The 24,325-nt window shown below is 56.4% G+C and overlaps 2 protein-coding genes across 2 annotated transcripts in view; one reads left to right on the forward strand and one right to left on the reverse strand.

Annotated features, from left to right (window-relative positions):
• The window catches only part of FBXW8 (F-box and WD repeat domain containing 8), a 114,308-nt gene extending 108,583 nt beyond the window's left edge, over nucleotides 1-5,725 (forward strand). The window contains exons 10-11 of the mRNA XM_082852950.1: nucleotides 1,976-2,086; nucleotides 2,803-5,725. Coding sequence (XP_082709076.1) covers nucleotides 1,976-2,086; nucleotides 2,803-2,947 — 256 coding nt within the window. The 3' untranslated portion in view covers nucleotides 2,948-5,725. The remainder of the gene's footprint in view (nucleotides 1-1,975; nucleotides 2,087-2,802) is intronic.
• A 5,047-nt stretch (nucleotides 5,726-10,772) lies between these two features.
• The window catches only part of TESC (tescalcin), a 63,353-nt gene continuing 49,800 nt past the window's right edge, over nucleotides 10,773-24,325 (reverse strand). Inside the window, exons 4-8 of the mRNA XM_082852951.1 lie at nucleotides 18,976-19,115; nucleotides 17,285-17,346; nucleotides 17,081-17,188; nucleotides 13,228-13,275; nucleotides 10,773-10,976 (exon numbers count right to left, since the gene is read on the reverse strand). Coding sequence (XP_082709077.1) covers nucleotides 10,899-10,976; nucleotides 13,228-13,275; nucleotides 17,081-17,188; nucleotides 17,285-17,346; nucleotides 18,976-19,115 — 436 coding nt within the window. The 3' untranslated portion in view covers nucleotides 10,773-10,898. The remainder of the gene's footprint in view (nucleotides 10,977-13,227; nucleotides 13,276-17,080; nucleotides 17,189-17,284; nucleotides 17,347-18,975; nucleotides 19,116-24,325) is intronic.

The raw sequence follows: 24,325 nt of genomic DNA on the forward strand, positions 1-24,325 counted from the left end.
CAAGCGCAGCAGAGGGCTGTATGGATGTAGGTAAATGGACACTAAGGTGGCCCAGCCGGTTAAACGTTGCGCGCTGGCGTCTGACCTTTAAAGCAGAGGCGGCCTTGCCTGGAGCAGGGGTCGGCTGGAGCGGACCCGAGGCTCTCCCCTGTTGCCCACATCCATCCAGCCCCCGTGCCTGTGCGAGACGGGCACCGAGCTCCCCTGGCTGTCCCTCAGCACCTCTGGGATGAGACGTGTCCCCACTAACTGCAGAGAGTGATAAAATGAAGACTGCTCACAAGTCTAGCTTAAGTACGAGGTCAAAAGAGGAACTGGTTTCTTCCTTGGAGGGTGGCCATAACCGGTGCTTGGGCCTGCATCTTTCTCAGACCACGGTGGCCACCCCGCTTCTTGGTTGGCTCTGTCCCTCCCTGCCTGCTGTGGTGATGCACTGAGTTGCCACCAGGTGGTGCCAAAAGGCAACTAAAACTCACGCTTGGGAAGCCCAGAACCGTCTGCCTTTAAGGACACCCTTCTGTTTTAAAGAGCTGGCTCGACCTGGCCTCCAGGACAGCGTCCTCGGCAGTCCAGGCCCCCAGGGACCGCCGCCAGCAGCTCCGTTTAGTTCACTAGGCCTGCACTCCAGCAGATCTCATTTCTCTCCCTGAAAAGCTGCACTCCCTCGGATGGGTCATTCAGGGGAAGCCAGGCTAAGCGAGGTCGTGCCCAGAACTGTCGTCCCGTCCCAGCCTTCCTAACTCATTTGTAAGTGCACATGCGGTTCTCACCAGTGCTTAGTGGCTTGTCCCGGAGAAGGCCACCAAAGCAAGGCTCCCGCCCGGGTTCTCGTGCTCACGCGCGTCCTCGCGGCACAGCGTGCTGCTGCTGGGCCTGATTCCCTCTCAAGCTCTGGTCCCGCTGTTGCTCGGTCTCCTGCCCCACTGCCCTCCCCAGCCCGCTCTCCCTTCCCTGTCCTCCTCGCGGCTTTGTTTTCCATCCCTCCTGCCTCACTGGGCCCTGAGCAAAGTCCTCCAGCCACACTTTCTCTAGTTGGTGCTGCAAACCCTGGACTCAGGCACCCCTCTTGAGAGAATCCTCTGCTGTGGCCAAGACGCCTGTCCCTGCCTCTGGCACAGCCGTGGCTCAGCCTGAAGGGACTCCCCCTCAGCCCCTCCGTGCCACCCTCCGCCCTTCTGCAGCGGCCTGGCTGCCTTTGCAGTCCGTGCTGCGGTCTCCTGTTCCTGCTGCCAGGTGCTGAATTCTGTGTCTCCTCTTGTGCTCTAGAAACACTGGTTATTTTTTGTGGGAATGGATCTCACCTTCTTAACAGTTGGGAATCCCTCTGATGGCAGGCATCTGCTTGCATTAGACATCTTTCTTATCCTGTGTCTCCTGGCTCAGTGCTCTGCTGGAAAGAAGTTTTTAGAATGAACAAAAGCCTTTGCTACATAGGTTTCAAGCCATTTTGTTCCAAAACTTTCTGAATGGCTTTCACAACCCAGAGTACACGTATCATTTGTAGCCCTCTGACTTCAGGACTGGCGGGCCTGTGTAGGGCACCGCTCAACACAGCCTGCCGCTGGGGAACCTGGCTCAGAGAGCTGGAGTGACTCGCCCAGGGCCGGCCGGCTGGCCAGCCGGGGGGTCAGAAATGGCGCTGTTCTCCACTGCGTGTGTCCGAATTGTCTCAGGTTGTTTGTCCTCTATGTCCCAACGCACCAAGGTGTTAGGGTGTCAGCCAGTGAGCACAGGGACGTTGAGACGTGTTTACAGAGTAGGCTTGGCGTGGGGCCTTCTCCAGCTAGCTTTGGGAACTGAGGCAGACACTGCCCCTCTGGGGGCCCGGTTTCCTCCTCTGTAAAAGAAAAAGCTGGCTTAGGTGGTTCTAGAGTCCCTTGCAGCTCCAGACTTCCGAGACCAAAGCAGCAAAGGTGGGATGTGCTGAGTTCCAGTGGACTTGACCTTGACGAGCGTTCTCTCCCATCTGTTCCAGACACCCCGTGCGGCACATCTCCTTCAACTGCCACAGCCTCATCACGGCCCACGTGCCCTACGAGAGGGTGGTGCGCAACGCCGACCTGGACAACTTCGTCACCCACCGGAGGTCAGTGCTTGGGCTGGGTTGGTCCAGGTTTGTAGGAGTTCAGACGAGACACTCTTAGCTTGATTTTATTAATAGAACATCCCAGGCCTGAGGTACCCTCAGGCTTAGCCGCTCTTTTCATAGAAGTCAGGAGCATACATGTACATGCGGGCAGGGTGGTATCAGCCAACAACACGTGCTGGGTGCGTTTCAGGCACTTCAGCAGGACGCTGGAGGGGGGTGGGATGGGAGCGGGAGGGACACAGCGGGAAGGAGGCCACACGTGCCAAGAGCCCAAGACAAAAAGGCTTAGGGACCTGTGGTGTTGAATACCAGTGACAGAGGCAAAGCAGACCGGGGCACGAACCCGTGTCCCCTGCATCGGCAGGCGGGCTCTCAACTGCTGCGCCACCAGGGAAGCCCGGGACCCTTTCTGATTATTACTGGCCTGGCTTCCAAGCAGCCTCGTGTGAGGCCTTCCCTGAGGCTGACCCTTCCTGCCTCCCTGTTCAGCCAGATGCCTCCCAGCACTCAGTTCCCTCCATCAAACTTGTCTGCTCACCTGTTGGTCTCTAGTCCCGGGATCTGGAGCGTCCGTAACACACTGTGGGGCGAAGCAGACGTGTGTCACGATGCCTCGCTCTCCTGTCTCCAGCACGTCCCTGCTGCAAAGACAGAAGACATTGGGGGGCTGGGGACCAGGACTGACCCTGCCGCCGTCTCTGTGCTTTCTCTAGACACCGGGGGCTGATCCAGGCCTACGAGTTTGCAGTGGACCGGCTGGCCTTTCAGAGCACCGTGCCCATCTGCCGTTCGTCCTGCGACACCATACCGGGCTACAACTATGACCTGGTGCTTGCTTTTCCCTGTGACAACATTTAGAGAACTGTCTCATTTGGGAGCTGGGAGAAACATGGGAAGAACCAATTCTGTGTATTTTAGAACTACAGAGGAGCACCTCACTAGGTTTTAAGTGTTGGGGGAAAAAAGCAACTGCAGGGCGCGCTTATGTGACCCCCACATCTTCCTCTACTGCCTTTGCTTTTCTCCTTTGCCAATTCATTTTTCTCCAGCTGCGTTTGTCAGGGCTCGTTTCCTCTTACTCTGTTCTCACTCTCACTCTCTCACGGCTTTCAGTACCACACACTGATGGCTCAGATTTGTACCTCCTTCCCCCACGCTCCTCCACCACAGCCCTGCATCTGCTCCCCACCTGTCTCAGGAGTGTCGCCCGGGCCCAAGCTGGGACCTCCCCACATCGTTCTGTGCACTACACACAGCCCTTGCTCCAGCTCTGAGATAAGGCCCTTCTGCACCCCTGCTCAGCCTCTTTCCTGTCTCCAAACCCTTGCTGCTTTGGGGGCCTTTGGACATGCTAGTCTCTGAGCCCTTGGATCCGAGACCAAGAATTCATCTCTGGGTCGTCTTCTCTGACACCACCACCCAACCTGGGAGAGCAGTGCTTTTTCCTGGTAGATTTTTAACATGGTTATAATTATATATTTATACAACTACTTCATTAATAACTGTTTTGCTGACTATTGTGTCTGCAATGCACGATACAAAGTAGACACTTTCTACGTACCGTAAACACCCATCCTCTGCGTGGGGTGGAAGGTGATGGATGGGTTCTGGAGTAGAGACCGAGAAGGGGAGAATGCGGAGGGACCATTACGTTCAACCACCGAGCTAACACGGGGCAGCACGAGAGGCCGCTTCTGTGTGATAACTAGCTTCCGTTTCCAAGGATTAAGAGGGCAAAGCCTTGCGTTACTCACGATTTAGACTGTTGTGAGCAGCAGCCGCCGTCTACTGTACCTTCAAAACAGCAAAGCAGAAAACTGACAACTGCTCAGAGAAACAGAATCCATGCCCATGCTGGGTGATGCGGAGGATTTACTTAATTTATAAGCGTGACACGATGGATGTAGGTAGGATTCTGTCCCTTTTCAAATACCCACAAAACATGCATAAAAAATGACCATGTATGAAGGCCACAGGGAAGATCTCAGATTACACAAAGAGCAATACCAGAGAGGTCCAATCCAGTGCCCCCGTGCGGTACGATTAGAAATCAACAAAAAGCTAAACAAAACGCACACCTGGAAGCCCCAGGCACTCCTGAATTAACTTGGTTTTAAACAGGGAAAGAAAAATGGAAAATAGAAACTCTCCAGACCAGGGTGATAGTGGAAGCACTGAACACCAAGACCCAGGGGACGAGGCCCGAATGGGCGGGGGGACGTCATGACTTTATAGAAGACAAGACAGAAAAACAAAGTAGAAAGAAGGAGTTAAATCCTTCTTTAAAGGAGTTAAAAAAGGATAAAAATACACTTTAATGAACTAGAAAACCAACAAATAGTGAAGTTGATCATAAAGCAGAAAGCAGGTTTTTGGAAAGACAAAATATACAACTCCTGATAAAGGAAAAAAAAGGCACAAGGGACAAACCGAGTATTTCCAGCATGGGGATCACTTCCTCACTTCCCACCGATCCAAGAGCAAAGTGAAGCTTTCCTGTTGTTCACAAGCGTGCGCAGTTGGGAAATGCACCACTACGCAGAGTCCTACAACTTTTTGAGTCGTGAGGGTTTTGGAAGGTTTTTCAAATTAAGATCCTCAGTCATAAAAAAAAATCCACATCCAACTAGACAGAGCCACATAGAGAGCCACGACTGGGAACCCATCCCCTCTGTCCCGAGCACGGCTTTCCTTCAGGCTGCCTTCCCGGGAAGGCAGCTGTGTCAGGAGGGTTTTCTGCTTCCTTTCAGAAAACCCAGTTACTTCATAAACGAAGCCAACGTGCAGTGGGCAAATGGAGTACGCACTTCATTTACGCTCGCTGCCTTGTGCTGCTCTGACCCCCTAGTGACCTCGCTTTATACGGTTTTCACCTCTCACAGTCTTAATGCAACTGGACCACTGCGGGAAGTTTATTTTTCCTTTTAAGAAGTAGCCCCTTCCAGTCTCATTTCACAGTTCATTTTGCAGATACATTCTCCCTCCTAGCTTTGCAGGAATTAAGGGTAATGGAAGAGTTCAAAAGAAATTCGACCCAGAAAATTTTACTGAAAGTAAAAACAGTTTTAAACTACTTGCATTCGCTGCCAGCTGCTGGTCCAGTGTAAATGTTACAAGCATGGGGTTTTTCCTCCCAGCCTGTTGATAACATCTCCCATTCACGGAAACCACCTGGGTTTTGTGAAGGAGGTTTATCGGACCCAAATAATCTCCAAGCACACCACGTTCAGTCAGTGTTTTTTGCTTTAAACCTTACATTCTGGAAGAAATAGCCTGATGGGGAAAGGATCAAAGTTCCTTTATGAACCAACATTTACCAGTGGCTTAAAAAAATCTTGGCCCATGTCCACCCCCATCTGCTCATCCCATCTTACCTTTGTCTCCGTTGGCTATTTTGTGGGAGCTTCTTTGCAAGTTCTGAATTCTCAGTTGACTTATCGTCTCCTTTTCTTCTGTATCTCTTCTGCTTTTCAAACTCGGGCCCCATGTCTCCCCTAAAGACAGAAGAGACTCAGATATGCCGCTGGGGGAGCCAGAGGGCCAAACACCAGAATTCTCTGCCCTGTCTTAAAACATTGTATGACTTTGTTTTCTGCTTTATAACATGTCCATGTTGGTTCTAATATTAAATTTTTTAAATGTTATTTATTGCTGCTATTACTTGTCACCCTGGCAAGGTGCGTGGTGACAGTGCCCTGGCATACCACTTTACCAGCTTCCCCCCACCCTGGAAATCTCACCTGACATGTTGAATAGTTTTTCCCAGAACCACTATTAGAGGGGCTCCTAGCCCAGGATCCAAGAAACCCACACAACCATATGTGAAATTGTGCATAAGGGCATTTTCTGGGAGGAAGTATGGCTCTGTCATCAGATTCTCCAAGGGAAGCATAGTCCTGAGCGGCCGCTAGGCTGTGCTTTGCAGTCTCAGCCGTGTGCTGCCACGGTGCTGCCACTGCCGCTGCCCAGGCAATAATCCATTTGCAAAGACACCCTAGGGCCAGCAACACCTCCCCTACCAAGGCTGCCCAGATTCAGCTGATTCGAGGAAAAACTGAATGTCCCCAACAGTGGAGTTTTGGTCCTTTCTGTGCAGGAGAGCTGACCACAGCAGGATGAAGTCCTCCGTACCCCTCCTGGGAACCAGAGGCCCCACGTTTGAGGGGATAGCGCGTCCCACTCTGCATTCAAATGACAAACACCGGTCAGTGCAAACCAACTTTGCTCACGCTCGGAGAGAAAGGGTTTCCTGGTAGGGGCACAGCCTTCTCCTTAAGGCCGTCCACGGCCTGTCAGGACGGGCAGGTCTACGACAGTGGCTGAGGCGGGGGCCGGCTGGCTCTCCCGACTCGGACCTTTGCTCTGGGCAGCAGCTGTGGCAGCCGGGAGCGTGTGGTGCTGGCCACCCGTCCGCAGCGCCCTGAGCCTTGCAGACCTGCCCACCTCACCAGCGGCCAGGCCAGATGGCTCCCTGGCTGCTGCAGTGGGCAATGCAGCGATTTGGACGGAGGCTGCCTGGGATGGGCAACGGCACAGCCCCTCTCGCTGGGCTCCGGCCTGTGCCATGCGGGTGCCAGCCTGCTCTCTGCCTCTGATGCTGGGCAAGGGCTTCCAGGCAGAAGCTCTGTGCCGGGGACCTTTTCATCCCCTAGGAAGGGAGGGCAGGCTCCCCCCCGCCCCACCACTGTATCTCCTGTCCCCTCGCCCGGTGCTAGCACTAATGCAGCCGCCTCGTTTCTCTAAGATGGAGGCGGCCATAAACTGCTTCTCGGCACATCCTCCAGCCTTACTGCTGCCCCTTGGACCACTCCTGGGGTAAAGACCAGAAACCTAGCCCCTTGCTGACTTGGTCAACATGCAGATTAGAAGGAAGAGCAGCCGCCGTGTGCCCGTCAGAGTCCTCAGTCCTGCTGGGGCCAAGTTCATCCGCTACCGAATCCCTGCTGGTACTTGTTCACTGATTCCAGAAGAGCCTGGAGACAAAGGCAACCCTGACGCCCTGGGAAGTCATGGTGAAAATCCCGGCCCCTCCCACGCAACTCTCCAAGGCCTTCCCAAGGTCGCTGTGTGGGAGGACAGCTTGCAAAGCAGGTGTTTGCAGAACCCTTGCCAAGGCAACTTGTGTCTTTAACTCTCCATCAGCCTGCGTCAGTCACTGTGCCGCCTGCAGTTCAGCTCCGGCCTGGTGAACCACAGGCAGTGGAGACAGGTTCAGCTGCTCAGGGACAAGGATCCGATCCATACGTGACGCACATGGAGAACTTGCCAGTGCCTGGGATCAGGAAGAATGGAATGGTTTTGCTAAAGTCTAGCAGCAATTCGTCCCCTCAGAGGATGCTTGGCCACAGTTGGAAGCTGTTGTCATCTTACTGCATTCCCTTATCCATAATTCATGTTTAACGTGGCTGCAGCAGCCCTCCCCTGAGCTGCTCATAGGAGATTTCCATTACACAGCCCTTTTGTAAACCTACCAAATTGGCGTGTTTGTGTCAAACTGCCGTATTCTTTTAACGGCCAAAAGCCCAGTTCTGGTAACTTTTCCCCTTGGTGATATGCTTTCAACCCAATTCCTGGGAAACGGGTGGAGAACATGGGGAGAGGTGACCTCACCCTCATCCCGCAGGCTGCAGACACTGTCCCTGCTCCCCGTGTCCTCCACCCACACACACAGCCTGAGGCCCTCGAAGCACTGACTTCAGATATTTGACTTAGCACTGATTAGTCACAGGGGTATAATTCCTAATAAAAGGAAAACAGGGGCTTCCCTGGTGGCGCAGTGGTTGAGAGTCCGCCTGCTGATGCAGGGGACGCGGGTTCGTGCCCCGGTCCGGGAAGATCCCACATGCCGCGGAGCGGCTGCGCCCGTGAGCCATGGCCGCTGAGCCTGCGCGTCCGGAGCCTGTGCTCTGCAAGGGGAGAGGCCGCAACAGTGAGAGGCCTGCGTACTGCAAAAAAAAAAAAAAAAAAAGGGAAGCTGTAAAACAAGTGCATTTGTTAATTTCTCAACTTTTAGAACAAACATCACCTGCTTCAGGCTGCTTCAGATGGCGGGAGGGTGCTACACTCCCTCAGGGTCTCTGCAGCCAGAAAGCCCCTCCTGGGCACGCCCACCAGTCCAGCCGGTAAGGGGCCGTTTCCGAGCTTCCAGCCTCCAGCCTCTGCAGACCGCACTGCCCAGACAGCCGTCCTGAGATGCGTACCCAGAGCAGTGACCCTCGTTCTTTCTAATCAAAGGCCAGCAGACTGTGGGGAATAACCACCCTTCCTAGGAGCAGGTCCGCACCAACTAATAGCTGACCCCATCACTCCCGGAACCACCAAATGAGTGAAAACACGTCATGCACACAGTGCCCTGGGAGCCGGCGGGGGAGCCCCAGGCGGACTCTGGCCCGCCCTCTGGTGGAAATGAGCCCCAACCCTGCCAATTAGATGACATCCTCAGTGACGGTGAACAAACAGCTTGATTTTGAGCAGTATGGACTGGGCTCAGGCTGAATAAATCTCATTTTAATTAGCAGTTTAGGTAAGCAGAGGCTCAAAGCTTCAAAGACACGAGGCCGGCCCTCGGTGGTCTGAACAAGGGCAAATGCTTGCCTGTGCCCACAGTGGCCATGTCTCCCAAATGCAGGCTCTGCAGGGGGGCTGATGGAAGATCTGTTATTTATAAAAACACTTTACATTAATGAACTGCCTTTGTTGAGCAGAAAATGGAAGCAAATTGGGAGAATCCCAGAAAATCCAGCCTACGGTGGCCACACCAGCAGTCCGTGCTGCTCTGTAACTCCACGGGTCCCTGGCAGTAGTGCGGGGCAGGGGAGGGCACGGGGACGCACGCTTCTGCCAGGCTGCAGGGGTCTCACTGGAGACCTGTCCTGGACGATAGCTAACCAGCACCTAAATAGGACCAGATCTCTCCACACCAGTCCTTTCTAGATTTCTTCTGTGGGCAGCCAGGCACCCAGGGGTGTGAGCAACTGATCCCAGCAGCAGAAGGGGGGGAGTGGGGAGGGCAATCACATCCCACTTTCCCACCCCATTGCCGGCACCTGGAGGGTAAGCAGCACAGCCTTGGCCCTGACCTACTGCTTTGAAAATGTCAAAATATTTGTGGAATTAAGCACAAGTCTAAATAAGAAGCAGATTCTACTGTGTAGCACAGGGAACTACATCCAATCTCCTTGGATAAACCATAATGGAAAATATTTGAAAAGGAATACATATATATATATATATATGTATAACTGAGTCACTTTGCTGTACAGCAGAAATTAGCACAACATTGTAAATCAACTATACTTCGATTTAAAAAATAAAAATTTTAAAAAAGTTAAAAAAAGCAGAGCTCTAGAAGTGGCTTCAGACCGCTCTACTTACCAGAGATGGGGCCGCGCTGCCCCTGGCTGCCTGTCAGGCGCATCATGGAGACTGGTGTTCCTCAGGCATGGCTGGGGTCGGAGGCCCAGCCTGGTCCACCGCAGGCTCACTAGGGAGGGATGCCCGTGCCAGCTCTGTCTAAATGATGAGGGTTTCTCAGCTCCACTGCCGCCCTCGGGACGCCTGCTGGCTTTTAAAAACTGACGTTAATCCCGTCCTAAGCAACGTGTGCACAACACAGCTGGGGGGTGGGGGCGGATGTCAGAGGAAGGACCATCATGACTGCCTCAGGGAAGGGAAGACCAGGCGCTGGGCATCGGATGAAGACTCCAGGGGGCGCCTGTTACATTCTGAACCCCACACCATGTGGGTATAAGATAGATAAAGCACACTTAATATCAAAACTGAATTACAAATTCAAGAATGCAAATAATAGCAATAGCTAATTATCAGGGGAACAATTATCAGGGGAACTTTTCTGGAAGGCTAGGAAGGTGCCTCCCAGCGAGTGTTGATGAAAGCAACGAGCCTGGAATGTAAACAGTGACCAGTGACCACGGTGATGGCAGCTCTCCCGAGTGAGTCAGCAGGTCACCAGGGCACCACCGACTGCCAGCCCTCTGCTGACTCATGGGCTACTGCCACCAACCGAGATGAATGACCTTTGTTTCTTCCTCCCCTCAAACCCCACTGCTGGAAGGTGACAACCGGAGTTGTGGGAGATGCTACCTGGGGCAGTCACCTCCCCTGCTGCTCCTGCGCTGGGGACAGTGGAGTGCAGACCATGCAGCCGGCCCCCATCCTGAGGAAGGGCCGCAGGGCACACCCAGCCTGTTCCCACCAGGCCCGGACTGCTGGCGGCCCCAGCACCGTGGGGCGAGCTCGGGCGCTCACTGCAGCTGGCCCAGGCTCAGCTCCACTTGTCTCCTCCTTGGGTCTGAATATCCGGTCGTGGCACCAAAAGCCCCCCCCCGCCCCCCCCAAGTCCCGGCCCCCATGGAGTGAGGAGCTGCTTCTCCTTACTTTCCTGCCTAGGCTTGCGAAGGCAGGTGAATTCCCAGCACTCATGCGGGGAAAACAGCAAATATTTAACCCACAATAAACCAGAAAGGAAGGGAAAAATAAATCCGCTTGCAAACCAGCCTCTGAAGACTTGCTGCTGCTGCCCCTCGCTCCTCATATAGTCAGCCAGCCTCGGGCCGCCAAACGGCCAGGCCACGTGCATGGACGTGGGGAACAGACAGGAGCCAGGTTCATTAACAAACCCTTTTTCTATTTTATTGGAGATTAAAAACAGCAAAGCCCCATGTACCATACCCTGCGGGAAAAAGAGATGAGCGAGGGATGTTGACTATTTACAAGAGCTGTAGCAAAAGGGCCCCCGTGGGCCTCGCTGCCCGGGTCCAAGTGCGGGTTCTCCATGGAGGAGGGGCGGTCAGTGGCACAGGGCGATGGTTTCCATGTTAAGGAAGCGGACGTGCATCTTTGTCTCGATGTCTATCCCCTGCCAGATCTGGAACAGACGGAGCAGTGTGAGCGGGCATCCCCACCGGAGTCCTCGGCCACCTTCCCACCCGCCCTCCTCCGCCACCCACTGAGAAGCTCCCGCAGGTGGAATCCAGTGCGAAGCGTGGAAGAGAAACTTCCATCTGCCTTTTTGCTGGTTAATTGGGCTGACATTTGGATTCTTTATGGATTGTCACAGCAAGTTATTATTAAGTACCGAATCCAAGCTCTTAGCTGAAGTCACTTGAATCCCACCCACCACTTCAGGCTCTATGATTTTCATGCAAATTCCTTAAGCCCACTAAACCTCCTTTCCACCAGAAAAATGTCGAGACCACCACCTGTGCTGCCCGTTCACGGAATGTTTTGGGGGCTCCAGGGGAATCAGGCACGGAAGCGGTTTATAAACTGTTAAGGGCTGTGCAATTATAAGGTTTCATTAAGCCATCATTATAAATTAAAAGGTCACAACAGTTAGGTCTTCACAACCTCCCAGGGATAGGAGGTCACCATGTTCCAGACAGACAAGGCTCATGCCCAGGAAAGGTAATTTCTGCCAAAGCCCACATCCATCACCACATACCTGCTACTGGCACTGCCATCACGGTCCATCCTGGCTAGGGCCCTAGCGGACACTCAGGCCACCAGACCCTGTATCTGCCACACTAGGAAGCCCCAGCGCGGGCAGGACTGTGCGCCCGCCAGCTCCTTGGCCACTCGGGGCCCAGGAGGACCACAGATGGAGAGATGGCGGGCAGGATGCAAACAGGAACGGAGGGACGTGGTGGGCAGTGACTTGTCACCGTCTCCCTGCTTATGTAAGAACTTCAAACTCTCAAGCTGTTGCCCTCAACATCTCCAGGGACAGCCTTGAGGCTGGGGAAAGCAGAGCCCTGTGGGCACCCAAGTGCCACTGTCACATGCCTACGGCCCGCCAGGTGCTTTCCTTGTTAGGTGAACAAGATGTTCCCAGGAGAAGATACCTGGATGCCAGGGTGGGTGGTTTCTGCCAAAGGCCGGGTGATGCCAGGTGTCAAGAGGCTAGTGGTGGGGCTCAGAGAATGGGATGGGCCGGCTGGTCAGGAAAAAGTCCCACGGTGCAGAGGCAATGGCCTTGGGAACACTAGAGGCGGGGCAGCGGCGGGGGCGGCCTTCTGGGGAAGAAGCTTGGTTTCTGAGGCCAAAATTGGATTTCATCCTAGCTTCTGGCTTAAAGCAGCCATCCCTCCTCCCTAACCTTCCCTGGCCTCCCTGATCTTCTAACTCCTTATTCTGGTTCTTGCTTGGGTGTCATCACTTTTCTGGAGCGCAGACCTCAGAACAAGCCAGGGTGGCCTGTGGCACCGAAGGCAGCTCGGCCTCTCCCAGTCTGCCTGCCCTGACCAGCCCTGGGGGCGGCGGGGGGTGGGGCGCCTGTCCTCCTCCGGCCCAGTAGGCCCTTCAGGTCTCTCCCTCAGGCCCAGGTCTGTGCCGCCCGCCCCCTTCCTCTTGCCATGACTGGCCAGGTTGGCCGTGCAGACTTTGCGGGAGCGCCCAGCCGAGCTGCCCCTCAGCTCACCAGAGTCCCCGGCCCCAACCCAGGGACAGGCCCGTTTCCCTCGGGGCCGCCCGGAGAGTCGGCGGCCGGCCAGGGGGCCACCCTGGGTATCGTCCCCCTGACTTCCCATCTTCCTCGCCTCCTGGAAGGGGCTCGGGGACACCGCTGTTGGGATGCTCAGGGCCAAAGCACGGGCAGAGCACGGGGGGCTCGACTCCTTGCCACAGGGATCTGCCTGTCAGAGCAGCGAGGGGCCCCAGTTCCCAGCCCGCGAGCAGGTTTGTAGCAGTGAAGGCTGGGGGAGGCCTGAATGTCCACTAACAAGGGTGGAAGGTGGGAAGCCAGACGAGCAGCATGGGCTGCGAGCCCCAGGGCAGAAGCACACGCGGTCAACGCCAGGGTGTGCTTCTGTGAAGGGCAGGTCTCGTACAGGCACAGAACATTCCAGAACCCTGGCTCCAACTGTCAACAGGGTGCTTCTGAGGAGGGGGGAGAAAAATGGAGTTTTCCCCACAGGCCCTTTTGCACTTGCTTAGTTGTTCTGACCGTGTATACCTATCATCACCCTTCCAATAAAAGTAAGTAAAACCAGTTTAAACTATTTTAAAGGCCACACCCAGGCTTGACCCCTTTCCACAGAGACGCCCATCTCCTGACCAGCAGGGGCCCCCTCAAGCCCCCAGCACAGCCCCCGTGCCCACCCCCACCCCCAGGTACCCACCTTCAGGAAGTCATCGAAAGTGATGCCCTCGTACACCTGGTCAGGCTCCTGGGGACAGAGCACAGGGTGCAGTGAGGGGCTTCTGCCTGGAGACTCTCCATCTTCCCCCCACCCTGCAACACAGAAGGCTGGGGCCATTCAGGTAGAATCATGAGAATGGGGAGAACATTCTGGATTTTTCGCCTCCAGCTCGAGGCTGGTCGCCCTGAACTCCAGCGTCTCCTTCACTGGCTCGATGGTGGGACGGAAGGTGGTGCAGGCTCACCAGGGCCACCCCCCACGCCCCCCAGGGAGGACAGGTCAGACGAGGGTGGGAAAGGAAGAGGGTGGGCACAGAGGCAGGGCTCGCTCCACCCAGCACAGCCGCCTCCCGCCATTTCCCAACAGTACGGCCACCAGCAGACACCTCCTGCCATTTCTTGGTCCTGCCTCCTCAAACCAGCCTTGGTAAGACCAGTTCTGGGCCGACCTGCACTCCAGACACTGGGGAAAGGGCCAAGTGAGTCACCCTGATAACATCTGGCCCAGGAGCCTCCCACCTGCCAAGTCACTGGCAGTGCCAGTCTCTGCACACACACGAGATGATAAATGGGGCTCCTGCCCATGGTGCTAAGACCAAGTCCCCACGGCGCCCTCTGTGACAGTGAAAGCTGGGCTGACACCCCACTGCCCGTCAATACAACACCAGCCAAATAAATCGTGGTCGCCCTGGCTATTGGTTACCACGAAGAAGGGGTCGATCTAGACCTGCTGATATGGAAAAGGCTCCAAGATACATACACAGGGGAAAAAGACAAACAAGGAGCAGAAAGATGGCTGCAGATTCTGTCCTACATCACTAAGCAGACGGCTGCCACCTGCTCCGCGGACCTGTGGGGTCAGCATGGGGGAGAGCGAGCCGCGGCAGTTCAGTGCCACTTTGTGTGAGTCAGAACCGAAAGACACACGTGTACACGTCGGTCTGTGTCAGGAATAACACCATCAACGGCAGTTCCCTTTAGGGAAAAGGACCAGGGCCGATGGGAGGAGGGCCAAGAAAGACGCACTTCTCCTTCTGTACCGCTCGGAGATTTGTTCCTACGTGTATTTAAGAAAACATCGGCAGGCGCTCTCTGAGCGCTTGCCGTGTGTACTTTACAAACGTTATTACCATGAACTGATGCAAACCTCACAACAGCTCCCAGAGGTGGGTTCTGTTCTTAATCTAATTTTGGATATACTTTTTTTTTTTTTTAGATGTGGGCGATTTTTAAAGTCTTTATTGAATTTGTTACAACATTCCTGCTGTTTTATGTTTTAGTTTTTTGGCCGAGAGGCATGTGGGATCTTAGCTCCCCGAGCAGGGATCTAACCTGCACCCCCTGCACTGGAAGGCGAAGTCTTAACCACTGGACCGTCAGGGGAGTCCCCTGGATATACTTTTTAATTTTATGAAAAACACCAATTTTTTAGAAGGCCTGGGCCAGCCCTGTCCCTAGGGCTGTCGGCTCTTCCTGCCCAGGGGCACAGACAGAAGTGGCTGCCCACTCCCTGCCAGAGACTCCGGATTCCTAGGTCAGCGAGGCGAGCTAATTACAGATAAGGTCCCCCCGGCCCAAGACCCGGGCTGGAGGGCGGGCACCGGGTGGAGGGGCTGCAGGGTCAGGGCAGCGCCCTAGGCTGAGACCCCAGCACAGCTGCCCCAGCCTCCAGCCACAACAAGGCTTTCCAGGGAAACACCCTGGAAAGAGCTCACTGCCGCAGTCGACAGCCGGCTTCAGAGGTCCGTTACAGTGGGGCGACGCGTCATTTGTCTTTGGTGAGAGGTGTGGGCAGAAATGTTAAGCGTCCTCAGGGGCCACAGGGTGTGAACTGACTCGGCCACCCCTCACCCTGCGCCTCTGTGTGTATCTGGTCGACGATCACACAAGAAAACCCTCTAAGAGCACACAGAGGATCCGTACCTAAAGAGAGATGCACACGGCGAGCGGGACGCGCACCCGGGAAGCCGGCACGGACTCCCGGAAAGCCCCGGCTTCTGAGGCTGTGCAGCTTTTATGCAGATCAGCAGCTGACAGCAATTTTACAACAGCAAATTAAGAAAACTGCCGCCAATCGAAGCTGGAGCAGGACGGGGAGCAATTTAGCGAAGGAGAGTGTCATTAAATCAAGTGGGAATCTGGCGCGGGCAACCCGGCAGGGGAATCCCCGCGCTCCCCACCGAGGTCACCGGCCTTTTCCGCGGCAGTTAACTGTCTGAGTGGGGTGGCTTCGCCAAAGCCAGAAGCCTCTCCCTGGGTCCCCGAAGCAGACAAATGAAATACAGGCTGAGAAAGTGACCTCAGCCCCCTGCCCGCCATCTCCTGATGACAGGCCTGGGCACAGACAGCAGGTTTCAGCAGGAAAACACCCCTCCATCTGGGCTGGGGTGTCTGGGGCTGCAGCCACTATAAATACACAGGAGCCAGAGGGGACGGCCCCAGGGGGACCACCCGAAACCCTCAGGGAACAAAATCCATGGAGATGGTCACGTGCCTGCCCGCATGGCTCCCGGGGGGCTCCGAGCCCCTGCGTCAGGGGCTGTCTGGAGTGGACCCGGCCCTGCAAGAGCGAGTCCACCCAGCGCAGCAAAAAGGTCGCTGCCCCCAAAGTCCAGAAAATTCTTTCTGTCCCCACCAGTGAAGAAAGGTTACAAATCTATGAAGCGATGCACGTGAAGAAGCCAGCACGGTGCCTGCACACGCTGTGTGGTCACCCTCCAGGTGACCCTGGGGGCACCTGGCTGCCTGGAGCCTCCAGGGGGCGCCTGCCAGAGTCCGTGCCTCCCCACCCTGACGACGGCACCATCAGAGCACGTAAAAGCCGGCAGTGACCCCTCATACGACGTGCCAGTTACCACTGCCCTGACCGTTCGCTCCTGTGCCCCTCTGCGCCAACGGTTCTGCACTGGGGGGTGACTTCGCCCCCCGCCCCAGGGACGGTGGGCCGTGTCTGGAGACATGTTGGTTGTCACGACTTGGAGGGTGACTGGCATCTAGTGGGTGGAAGCCAGGGAGGCTGCTCAGGCCCCTGCAACCCCAGGACAACCCCACGTGTCAACAAGGCCGGGCGGAGAAACCCTGCTCTAACCCACCGACATCACCGGAGGCCCGACAGCACGGTTCCAGAAATGATCCAGCCACTTCTACGCCACTGGGACCCTGACAAGCCTCAGCTGTGTCCCAGCTCCTGATCACGTGGCCCACCCGCCTTCCTCCCCATCAGAGCTCGAGCCCGGCCCTCCGCCTGGGCCACCGTAGCAGCCTTGCAAGTGCCTCTGGTAGAATCCTCTCTCATCTCTGTCAGCACGGAGCCTCCCACCCTCATCAGCACACAAGCCCTGATGGCCCAGCCCCTCTCCTGTCTCATCTACACGTCACCCCCCGCTGCTCCCAGCTCCTCGCTGGACCCCAGACTGTGGGCCCTCAAGAGAGCTCCCTGCTGACCCCTGCCCTAGAGGCCACAAATCCCCTCATTAATAATTAAATGAGAGAAAGCCAGGGCTGGGCGCCAACCGGGCCTGGCCCTGTGCCAGGCACTGCCTGTGGGCCCGAGGGAGCTACGTAGTGGGGTCTACGGCCCTCAAAGCCCAGACTCCCCTGCTTGGCCTGACCCCCCAGGGGTTGGGACATGGGGCCGGTCTTCTGGGGGGACAGGAAAGCAGCGAGAAGCCTGTGAGCAGTGGTCTGCGCCAGGCCCGGTTAGAGCGGCGAGCAGGACGCGCACAGTCTCTGCCCGCTGGGGCCTTCCACAAACAGACTAGTACCAGGGCACGGCACGGCGGGGTCAGCAGGGGCAGGGAGGGATCTGGGGGTCCGGCCCCGGCAGCTCTCACCATCCGCCCCACGCAGACGCTGGCCGCCTCCATCATGGCCCCGTCGGCAATGGAGCGCGCAGATTCCTTCTCGATGTGGGGGTTTCCGGAGAGCAGCTCCTCGACCACCTGCCGGTGGAGCAGAGACGCCGTGAACTTGGGCCTCCGTCCCGGCCGCAGGGCAGGGGAGGCGCTGGGGCCCGCCGGCGCGGGAGCATACTTTACATTTCGATACTCTTCCAGGGTGATGCGGCCGTCGCTGTCTGAGTCATACATGTGGAACAGAACTGGGGGGTGGCAGGGGGAGAGAGCGGCTGAGTCAGGCAAGGCGGAGGGGAGCCTGGGTCGCCCCGCCCCCCAACCTTCCCCTACCTCAAACGGAGCAAAAGACCCCAGTAACGGAAACCTGCCGAAGCCATAGAGGGCAAGGGCAAAGGCCATGGGGCCAGACCGACCACTTCCTGGTGGGTGACCTTGGGCAAGTGACCTAACTTTTTTGAGCCTCAGCTTCCCCATCTGTAAAATGGGAGTAAGCACACATCTGCCTCATGGTGTTGCCAGGTGAGCTAAGGCTGGTGGACCAGGGCCAGCGACCGCCTGGCACACTGTGAGTGCAGACGATGTGACAGTCTCATTAACAGGAAGCCAGCTCAGCGTTATTTCGAAGTGTCATTCCTGACAGACCCAGAGGGCGGCTGTCATCCCAGGCCTGTGGCAGATCACGGACCCGGCTGCCTACCTCCTGCCCCTGGCAGATCTGAGCCGGCCCCCGATGGTACGAGGGGCATTCACACCCGCTCCGGTTATTTCACTCTTAGTGACATCACGTGGTCCCTTTACTGACGTCACTCAGCATCCCGCAGCCCAACAGAGCCAGGAGCTAAAGGGGAGGTGACCTCTCTGCCCCCTAGCTCAGCCTCAGGCTCATAAAAGTCCTCGGTCCTGGCATTTATCCAGCCCGACGCTGTGCAAACATCTCTTCCTCTCATCCTCACATGACCCCATGAGGCCAGGGCTGCCCTGAGCCCATTTCACAGACTGGGCTGCCGAGCTCACAGAAGCTAAGGCATTTGCCCGCAGCCACCCCATTAAGGGAGGGGCAGCCTGGGGTTTGAACCAGAGTCCGTCCCATCCCACAGCCCTCACACCCCTTGACCTGGTCCTTGGAACAGTGTGGAAGCCGGGCGGACACCAGGCATCACCGCCCTGCCCCCAACAACCCTCACTACACAGCCCGAGCTAAGTATAGCCCAAGCCCCGTGTTTACATGTCCCTGCAGACGCTGCGCAGACGCTGCTGCTCGGGTGGGATAGAGAGGGTGCTGGAGTCGTGGGAAAGTGCATGGGGAAGGGAGGTGTGACGCAAGCCACCCTGGGACTCTGTGCCATCCCCCACCAAGGCCGATCCCAGCTAAACCTGCTCAGAGCCCAGGGCCAGCAGAGGCTCCTCTGGGACGGACGAGCCCCACAGAGGCCGCCCCGTGAAACTGCGTACAGTGGCCAGTCATGGGCCAGGGGAGGGAAGAAAGGAACTTTCAGGAAGCACCCGAGATCCCACCCAGCCTCAGAATCACCCTTATGCTCAGTCCTCATCCCCACCGTCAGGTTCAGGGTCACACAGCTGCTTAGTGAAGGGGCTGGATTGAACCAGGTCTGTCCAAACCGAGGGCCTTAACCTTTTCCAATCACTGACACCTCCTTCTGTTCCCAGAAAACCACCAGCTGCTGAGAAGTGTCAACAAGGAGGCTGCCACGCAACAGCCTCGGAGGAGAGGGAGGTGCAAACGCCACCCTTTGTGTGTGAAGATCGGGACCAACCTCCCCAAGGCCTGGGCTGGTGCAACCTGACCCGACCCTCCCCAACCCCCACTTGGGGGCGGCCAGGTGCGCACCGGGGAGGGGCCCCGGGACACCCACATCTTAGCTTCTCTTTCCGGCACAGCTGCACCCGCTCCTCATCCATGGTGGTGTCGATGGGCCGGAAGTAGGACATGATGGTCAGAAAGTCCTCGAAGTTGATCTCGTCAGCCAGGCCGCTGGGCCCCTTGCGCAGGTTCCTACGGGAGCCACGAGGGGGTGTCGGAAATGCATTAAGAACAGAATCTTGCCCTTCTGCTACCAACAGCCCTCGAGAACCCGGCCCTTCTGCGCACACACACTTCACCTACGATGGCTGTCCCAGCCTTGGGTTCTGTTTCCCAACAACCTGCTCGTGGGGGCCCCGGGCCCCAGGGCAGTTTAGTCCAGCCCCTCCCCGGAGCCCCCCCCACCAGAAATCACCATCTGAGGGCCTGCGGGGGAGACACGGGCAACTGCACAGCTGCTGGGATGGAGGGCTGCCCGGGCACGCTGCGGTGCACAGAGCTGGGCACTTAAACACGGGGAAAGCGAGGCAGTAATTCCCCCAGGTACATCTCCTGACCCTTACCTTTAGATCGGGGTCAGCGAACTGCAGCCTGGGGGCCAAATCCCACATGCTGCCTATTTTTATACAGCCCATAAACTAAGAGGGGTTTTTATGTTTTAATATGGTTGAAAAAAATGCCGGGGAAAAAAAGAATAGCATCTCATGACAAGTGAAAACTCCATGAAATTCAAATTTCGGCGTCCATAAATAAAGTTTTATTGGCACACGGCCAGGCCCACTGATTTGCATAGTATCCGTGGCTGCTTACAAGCTACAGAGGCAGAGTTGAGCAGCTGTGACAGAGACCATGTGGCCCGCAAAACCTAAAATATTTACTCTCTGGCCTTTTAGAGAAAGTGTGCCAATTCCTGCTATCAGCTGTTTAAACCTCCAGCACAACGACCAGTTGCAGGCAGCTCTGACTGACGTTTCCTACCAAAGTGCAAAACTCGCCGACGACGGCAGGTTTTCTGATAGATCACGGCACAGAGTCCCAGGGGGGCCTGCGTCACACCTCCCTTCCCCGTGCACTTTCCCACCACTCCAACATCCCTATGGATGTGCTTTTCTGCAGGGGGCAAGAAAAGGGCTTGTGTTCCAGGCGGGGCTCAGGGAGCGAACCCAAGGCTGGGTCTGCCCTGTGCCTAGCACACGGCGGAGACTCAGCAGATGCGTGAGTGCACTGAAAAGCCACTGGGGGAGGGTCCCGGCAGAGAAGAGTTGAGAAAACAGCTTGGAGATGACACCAACCAAACACGGGCTCCTGACCCACTGCTGCCAAACCCTCATCACTAACCGACTTCCGCTGGTGCAGGTGGCCATCGGGCTGATGGGCTGAGGGTCCCTCTGCCCTCACTGTGCATCCTTTCAAAGAGACAGTTCTCAGCTGGCCCAGGATAACAGTCAAGGGCTAGCACTTGTCAAATGCATTTGGGTCCCGCCTGCGGTAAGGACCATATCTCGGTTTAAAGGAATACATTCGAGGTTCTCTCTCTAGAGGCCCATCTACTCCTTTTCAAATACTGCCCCTGAAGTACCACACTTCACAGTTTAGAGATCTCGCTATTCCCAATCTTCCATGCCAGGACATCTTCCAGAAAGAGGTGGCTCCCAAGCCTGGAACCGGGAAGGCGGATCATGAAACAACAAATCTGAGAGGTGAGGCGAGATCTTCTGGACTCAGGAAGCCTAGTCTTTGAGTAAAAACTCTCAATCTTCCCGGAAATCTTCTCTTACAAAGTTTTTCCACTGCTACTCCAGGCAGATTTTTAATCATCTCAGAGTTCTTGCTGCCAGGGGCACAGTCCAAATCTACAGGGTGTAAAAATAGCCCCAGCATCTATCGGGCTCCTCGGAGGTCTTTCCGCTGTGTTTGGGTTGCATGTCCCTCTCAAGGGGTTCAGGCTGCAGCGAGAGGGATGACAATGAGCTCGGGGGACACGTGGTCAACCCCGGGGCAGGCTGGCCACGAACGGGTCCTTCTCAGGGAAGGTCGAGACCTGGCTGCTTCAGCATCAGGACCTGATTCAGGGACTAGGCATCCCTTCTCCTCCTAGTGTCCCCAGGAGGCCCACATGGGCCAGCATCATGGTCTCTAAAGGTGACCACAATGCAGAGACCAACGAAACCCAGACGCAGCACCTAGAGCCAGACCCACGTGCACTCCAGTCCACTTCCACAACGGAGCACCCGAGACCTGGGTCGGGGGACAGAAGAACAGGGGCTACATCCAAATCTGCAACGCAGCACGAGAGCATTCTTTCTGCAAGGAGGCCTGATTTAGAGCAGTCTTTTCGCTCCCTTAACTCTCCGATGACCCTGTAAGGAGCAGAGCCCTTGGAGGTGGGGACAAACCCAGCACAAACTGCCCTCCAAGACCAGCTTCTCGGTTCAAAACGTCTTAGGAAGCAAGGTGGACGCTGGTATTTCTTGAAAGGAAAATCCCGTCTCCAGCCCCTCCTCTTGAGTCCTCCCCCACCTCCTTGCTGGGACAGGACGAGATGGGAAGGAGGCACAGGCGCCGAGCTGCTCTGGGTCCAGGCTAGGGAAGCCTTTCCTTAATCCTCCCTTATTTGGTGACTTCTGGGCTGCCCACCGACTCACCCGGGGCCTCCCTTTCTCCACACCGTGTCTCTAAGCAACCGCCCCAGGCCCCACAGGGGAGGCTCTCACCATCCCCTACTGGCCACTGCCCTCCCTCTCCTGCTGTCAGGCGTCATCTTCCGATAGCAATTCCCTAGAGCAGGTGCCTCGTGAGCTGCCCGCACTGCAGACCTGCAGACCCGAGAATCCCTTGACTCCGTCCCCATCATATCCAGTCCATCTCCAGTTTCACTCCTCCGATCTCTCTGGGATCCCTCGTCGTCTCTCCTGGGATAGCCTGGTCCAGCCTCCACCATCTCAGCGGGCACACCACATGCAGACAGAATGAGCTTTGCAGAAAGCAAATCAGACTCTGTCGCTCCCCTGCTCGATGCCCTCTGGGAAGCTCCTCCAGCTCTTGGGGTGACCCCCAAGCCCCCAACCTGGTCTCCCAGGCCCAAGAGGTTTGGTCCCAGCCACCCAGCTCTCACCACCCTTTCCCACCACACTCCCCTCCCCAGGGGCCCCAAAGCTTGTTTCAATGCCCACCTTCTGGGCACTCAACGTTCCCTGATCGACTAAGGCCCCTTCCTCCACCCTTTAGGTGCCACTGCACCTGCGCTGCCCTTAAGAGCTCTGTCCTAACCTCAGATGCCCCAAGTACGGTAGCGGGTCTCTCCTGCCTCTGACTATGGACTGTGGACTCAGGGCACGCCTTCTTGTCCTCTGGCCCCTGCCCACGCACTGTCCCCTCAGCAGAGGCAGTGCTCATGGACAGAAGCCTGGCAACGCCTAAATTCCACTCTAAGAGCTGAAAACGCAACTCCTGGATCTGTTCTGGTTCCCACAGGGGACAGCTGAGCACCAAGCCACCTCGGGCCAGATTTGTTTTTTTGTTTTATAAATTTTTAAATTTACTTTTTATTTATTTTTGGTTGCGTTGGGTCTTCGTTGCTGCACGTGGGCTTTCTCTAGTTGTGGCGGGGGGGCTGCTCTTCGTTGCGGTGCGCGGGCTTCTCACTGCGGTGGCTTCTCTTGTTGTGGCGCACGGGCTCTAGGCGTGCGGGCTTCAGTAGTTACAGCACACGGGCTCAGTAGTTGTGGCACACAGGCTTAGTTGCTCCGCAGCATGTGGGATCTTCCCGGACCAGGGCTCGAACCCGTGTCCCCTGCATTGGTAGGTGGATTCTTAACCACTGCGCCACCAGCGAAGTCTCCAGATTTGTTTTAAGGAATAATTACATACAGTAAAAGGCACATATCTTACATTTGGACCAATGTGTGCACCTGAGAAACCCACCCCCCAATCAGGATACCAGAGGTTTCCCTCGGGCCCCTCTCCAGCCCAACCTGTCTCCTCCTGGGCTGGCGGTGAGGATGGAAGAACCAAGCCCTTGGCCCTGGGTGGGCTCCACAGGCTCGGGGGAAGCAGGGTTTGCCAGGACCTCTGGGGTGTCATCCTCTCTTCACCTTAGCACACCTAGGGCCAGGAGACACCAGCCCCTCTAGCTCCAACCCACAGAAGGCTGGGTCCCCGGGGCCCGGCCAACTTCACAACTGGCCCAGTCTCGTCCAGCCGTTTGGAAACAAGCCTCACAGACACATACATGCAGGCGTGTATATACAGACACGTGTTAGGTGTCACTAGGCTCTGGTCACCCTGCGCCATCTTCTTGTGATGCCTCCAACTCTAGGCCCCGACAACCATGTCGTCTCCACGTTTGGGGGCCGCATCACCGCTCCCCCTGCCACCTCCCCTCTCCACTAGCTGTCAGCCCCCCCGCAATCCTGCTCTGCCTCACTGCCCACCTAGGCCTCCCTCTGGGATTCCGCAGGCAGAACGAGGATTAAAAAGGAGCTGAGGGCCCTGCCCACCCCACACCTCTCACCATGCTTGGCCTTCTGTGCCCCAGCCAGGCCCCCTCTGCCACTCGCACCACTCCCTGTGCCACAGGGTCTTTGCACGTGCAGTTCTGGTCTCTCTCTGCTTTGCCTAGTTAACTCCTGGGCACTCTCTCCTCAGGTCTCACCCCACAGGTCCGGGAGGAAGGCCTCTGCATTTTCTGGGGCAGCCTGGGGACCCCGTAGCCCCAACCCATAAACAGGTGAGGCCCGGAGTCTTCCTCAGGGCCCTGCAGCCCTGGCAGAACGAGACCTGGGCGGTTCAGGCTCATACAACTTGAAACCCTTCCAGGAGTCCCCACCCATGATATGACCTCAAGGAAGGGACATGCCTATTCCCTTCCTCTTTCTGCCAGTTCTCTCTGCTTCTCAGCGATCTCTGCAGACACAGGGTGTCAGGCCTGGGCCCCTGGTGTGTTTGTCCACAGGTTCTGGCAGCCTGGAGAGGGCGTGACCCCCTCACCCCCCCACCCCTGCACCTCTCCACCAAGCCTCAGACACAGTGATCTCCATGAGGATATGCGAGTCTTTCAACTCCGACGACACTAGACATTTGGGGACATGAACTCTGGTGTCAGCCTCAGCTTTGGGATACTGTCCACGGTGCCTCTCTCTGCCTCAGTCTGTAAGCCAGGGTGCTGTGCGTAACGACAACTACCCTGGCTCTTTAACATATCCCATCTCCGCACAGCCTCACAGCAACCCTGAGAGGCAGGTGCTATTATCACCTCCGTTCTATATGTGAGAAAACCGAGGCAGCCTCCGAGAGGGGCCCCAGTGACCCTGCCTCCTGGTACTCATGCCCCATGTAGTCCCCTTTCCAAGTGCGAGGTGGCCCAGTGACTTCTGACGACGACAATACAGCAAAAGTCATGG

The sequence above is a fragment of the Leucopleurus acutus genome, assembly GCF_964270905.1.
Source record: "Leucopleurus acutus genome assembly, chromosome: 13".
In the NCBI taxonomy this organism is placed as follows: domain Eukaryota; kingdom Metazoa; phylum Chordata; class Mammalia; order Artiodactyla; family Delphinidae; genus Leucopleurus; species Leucopleurus acutus.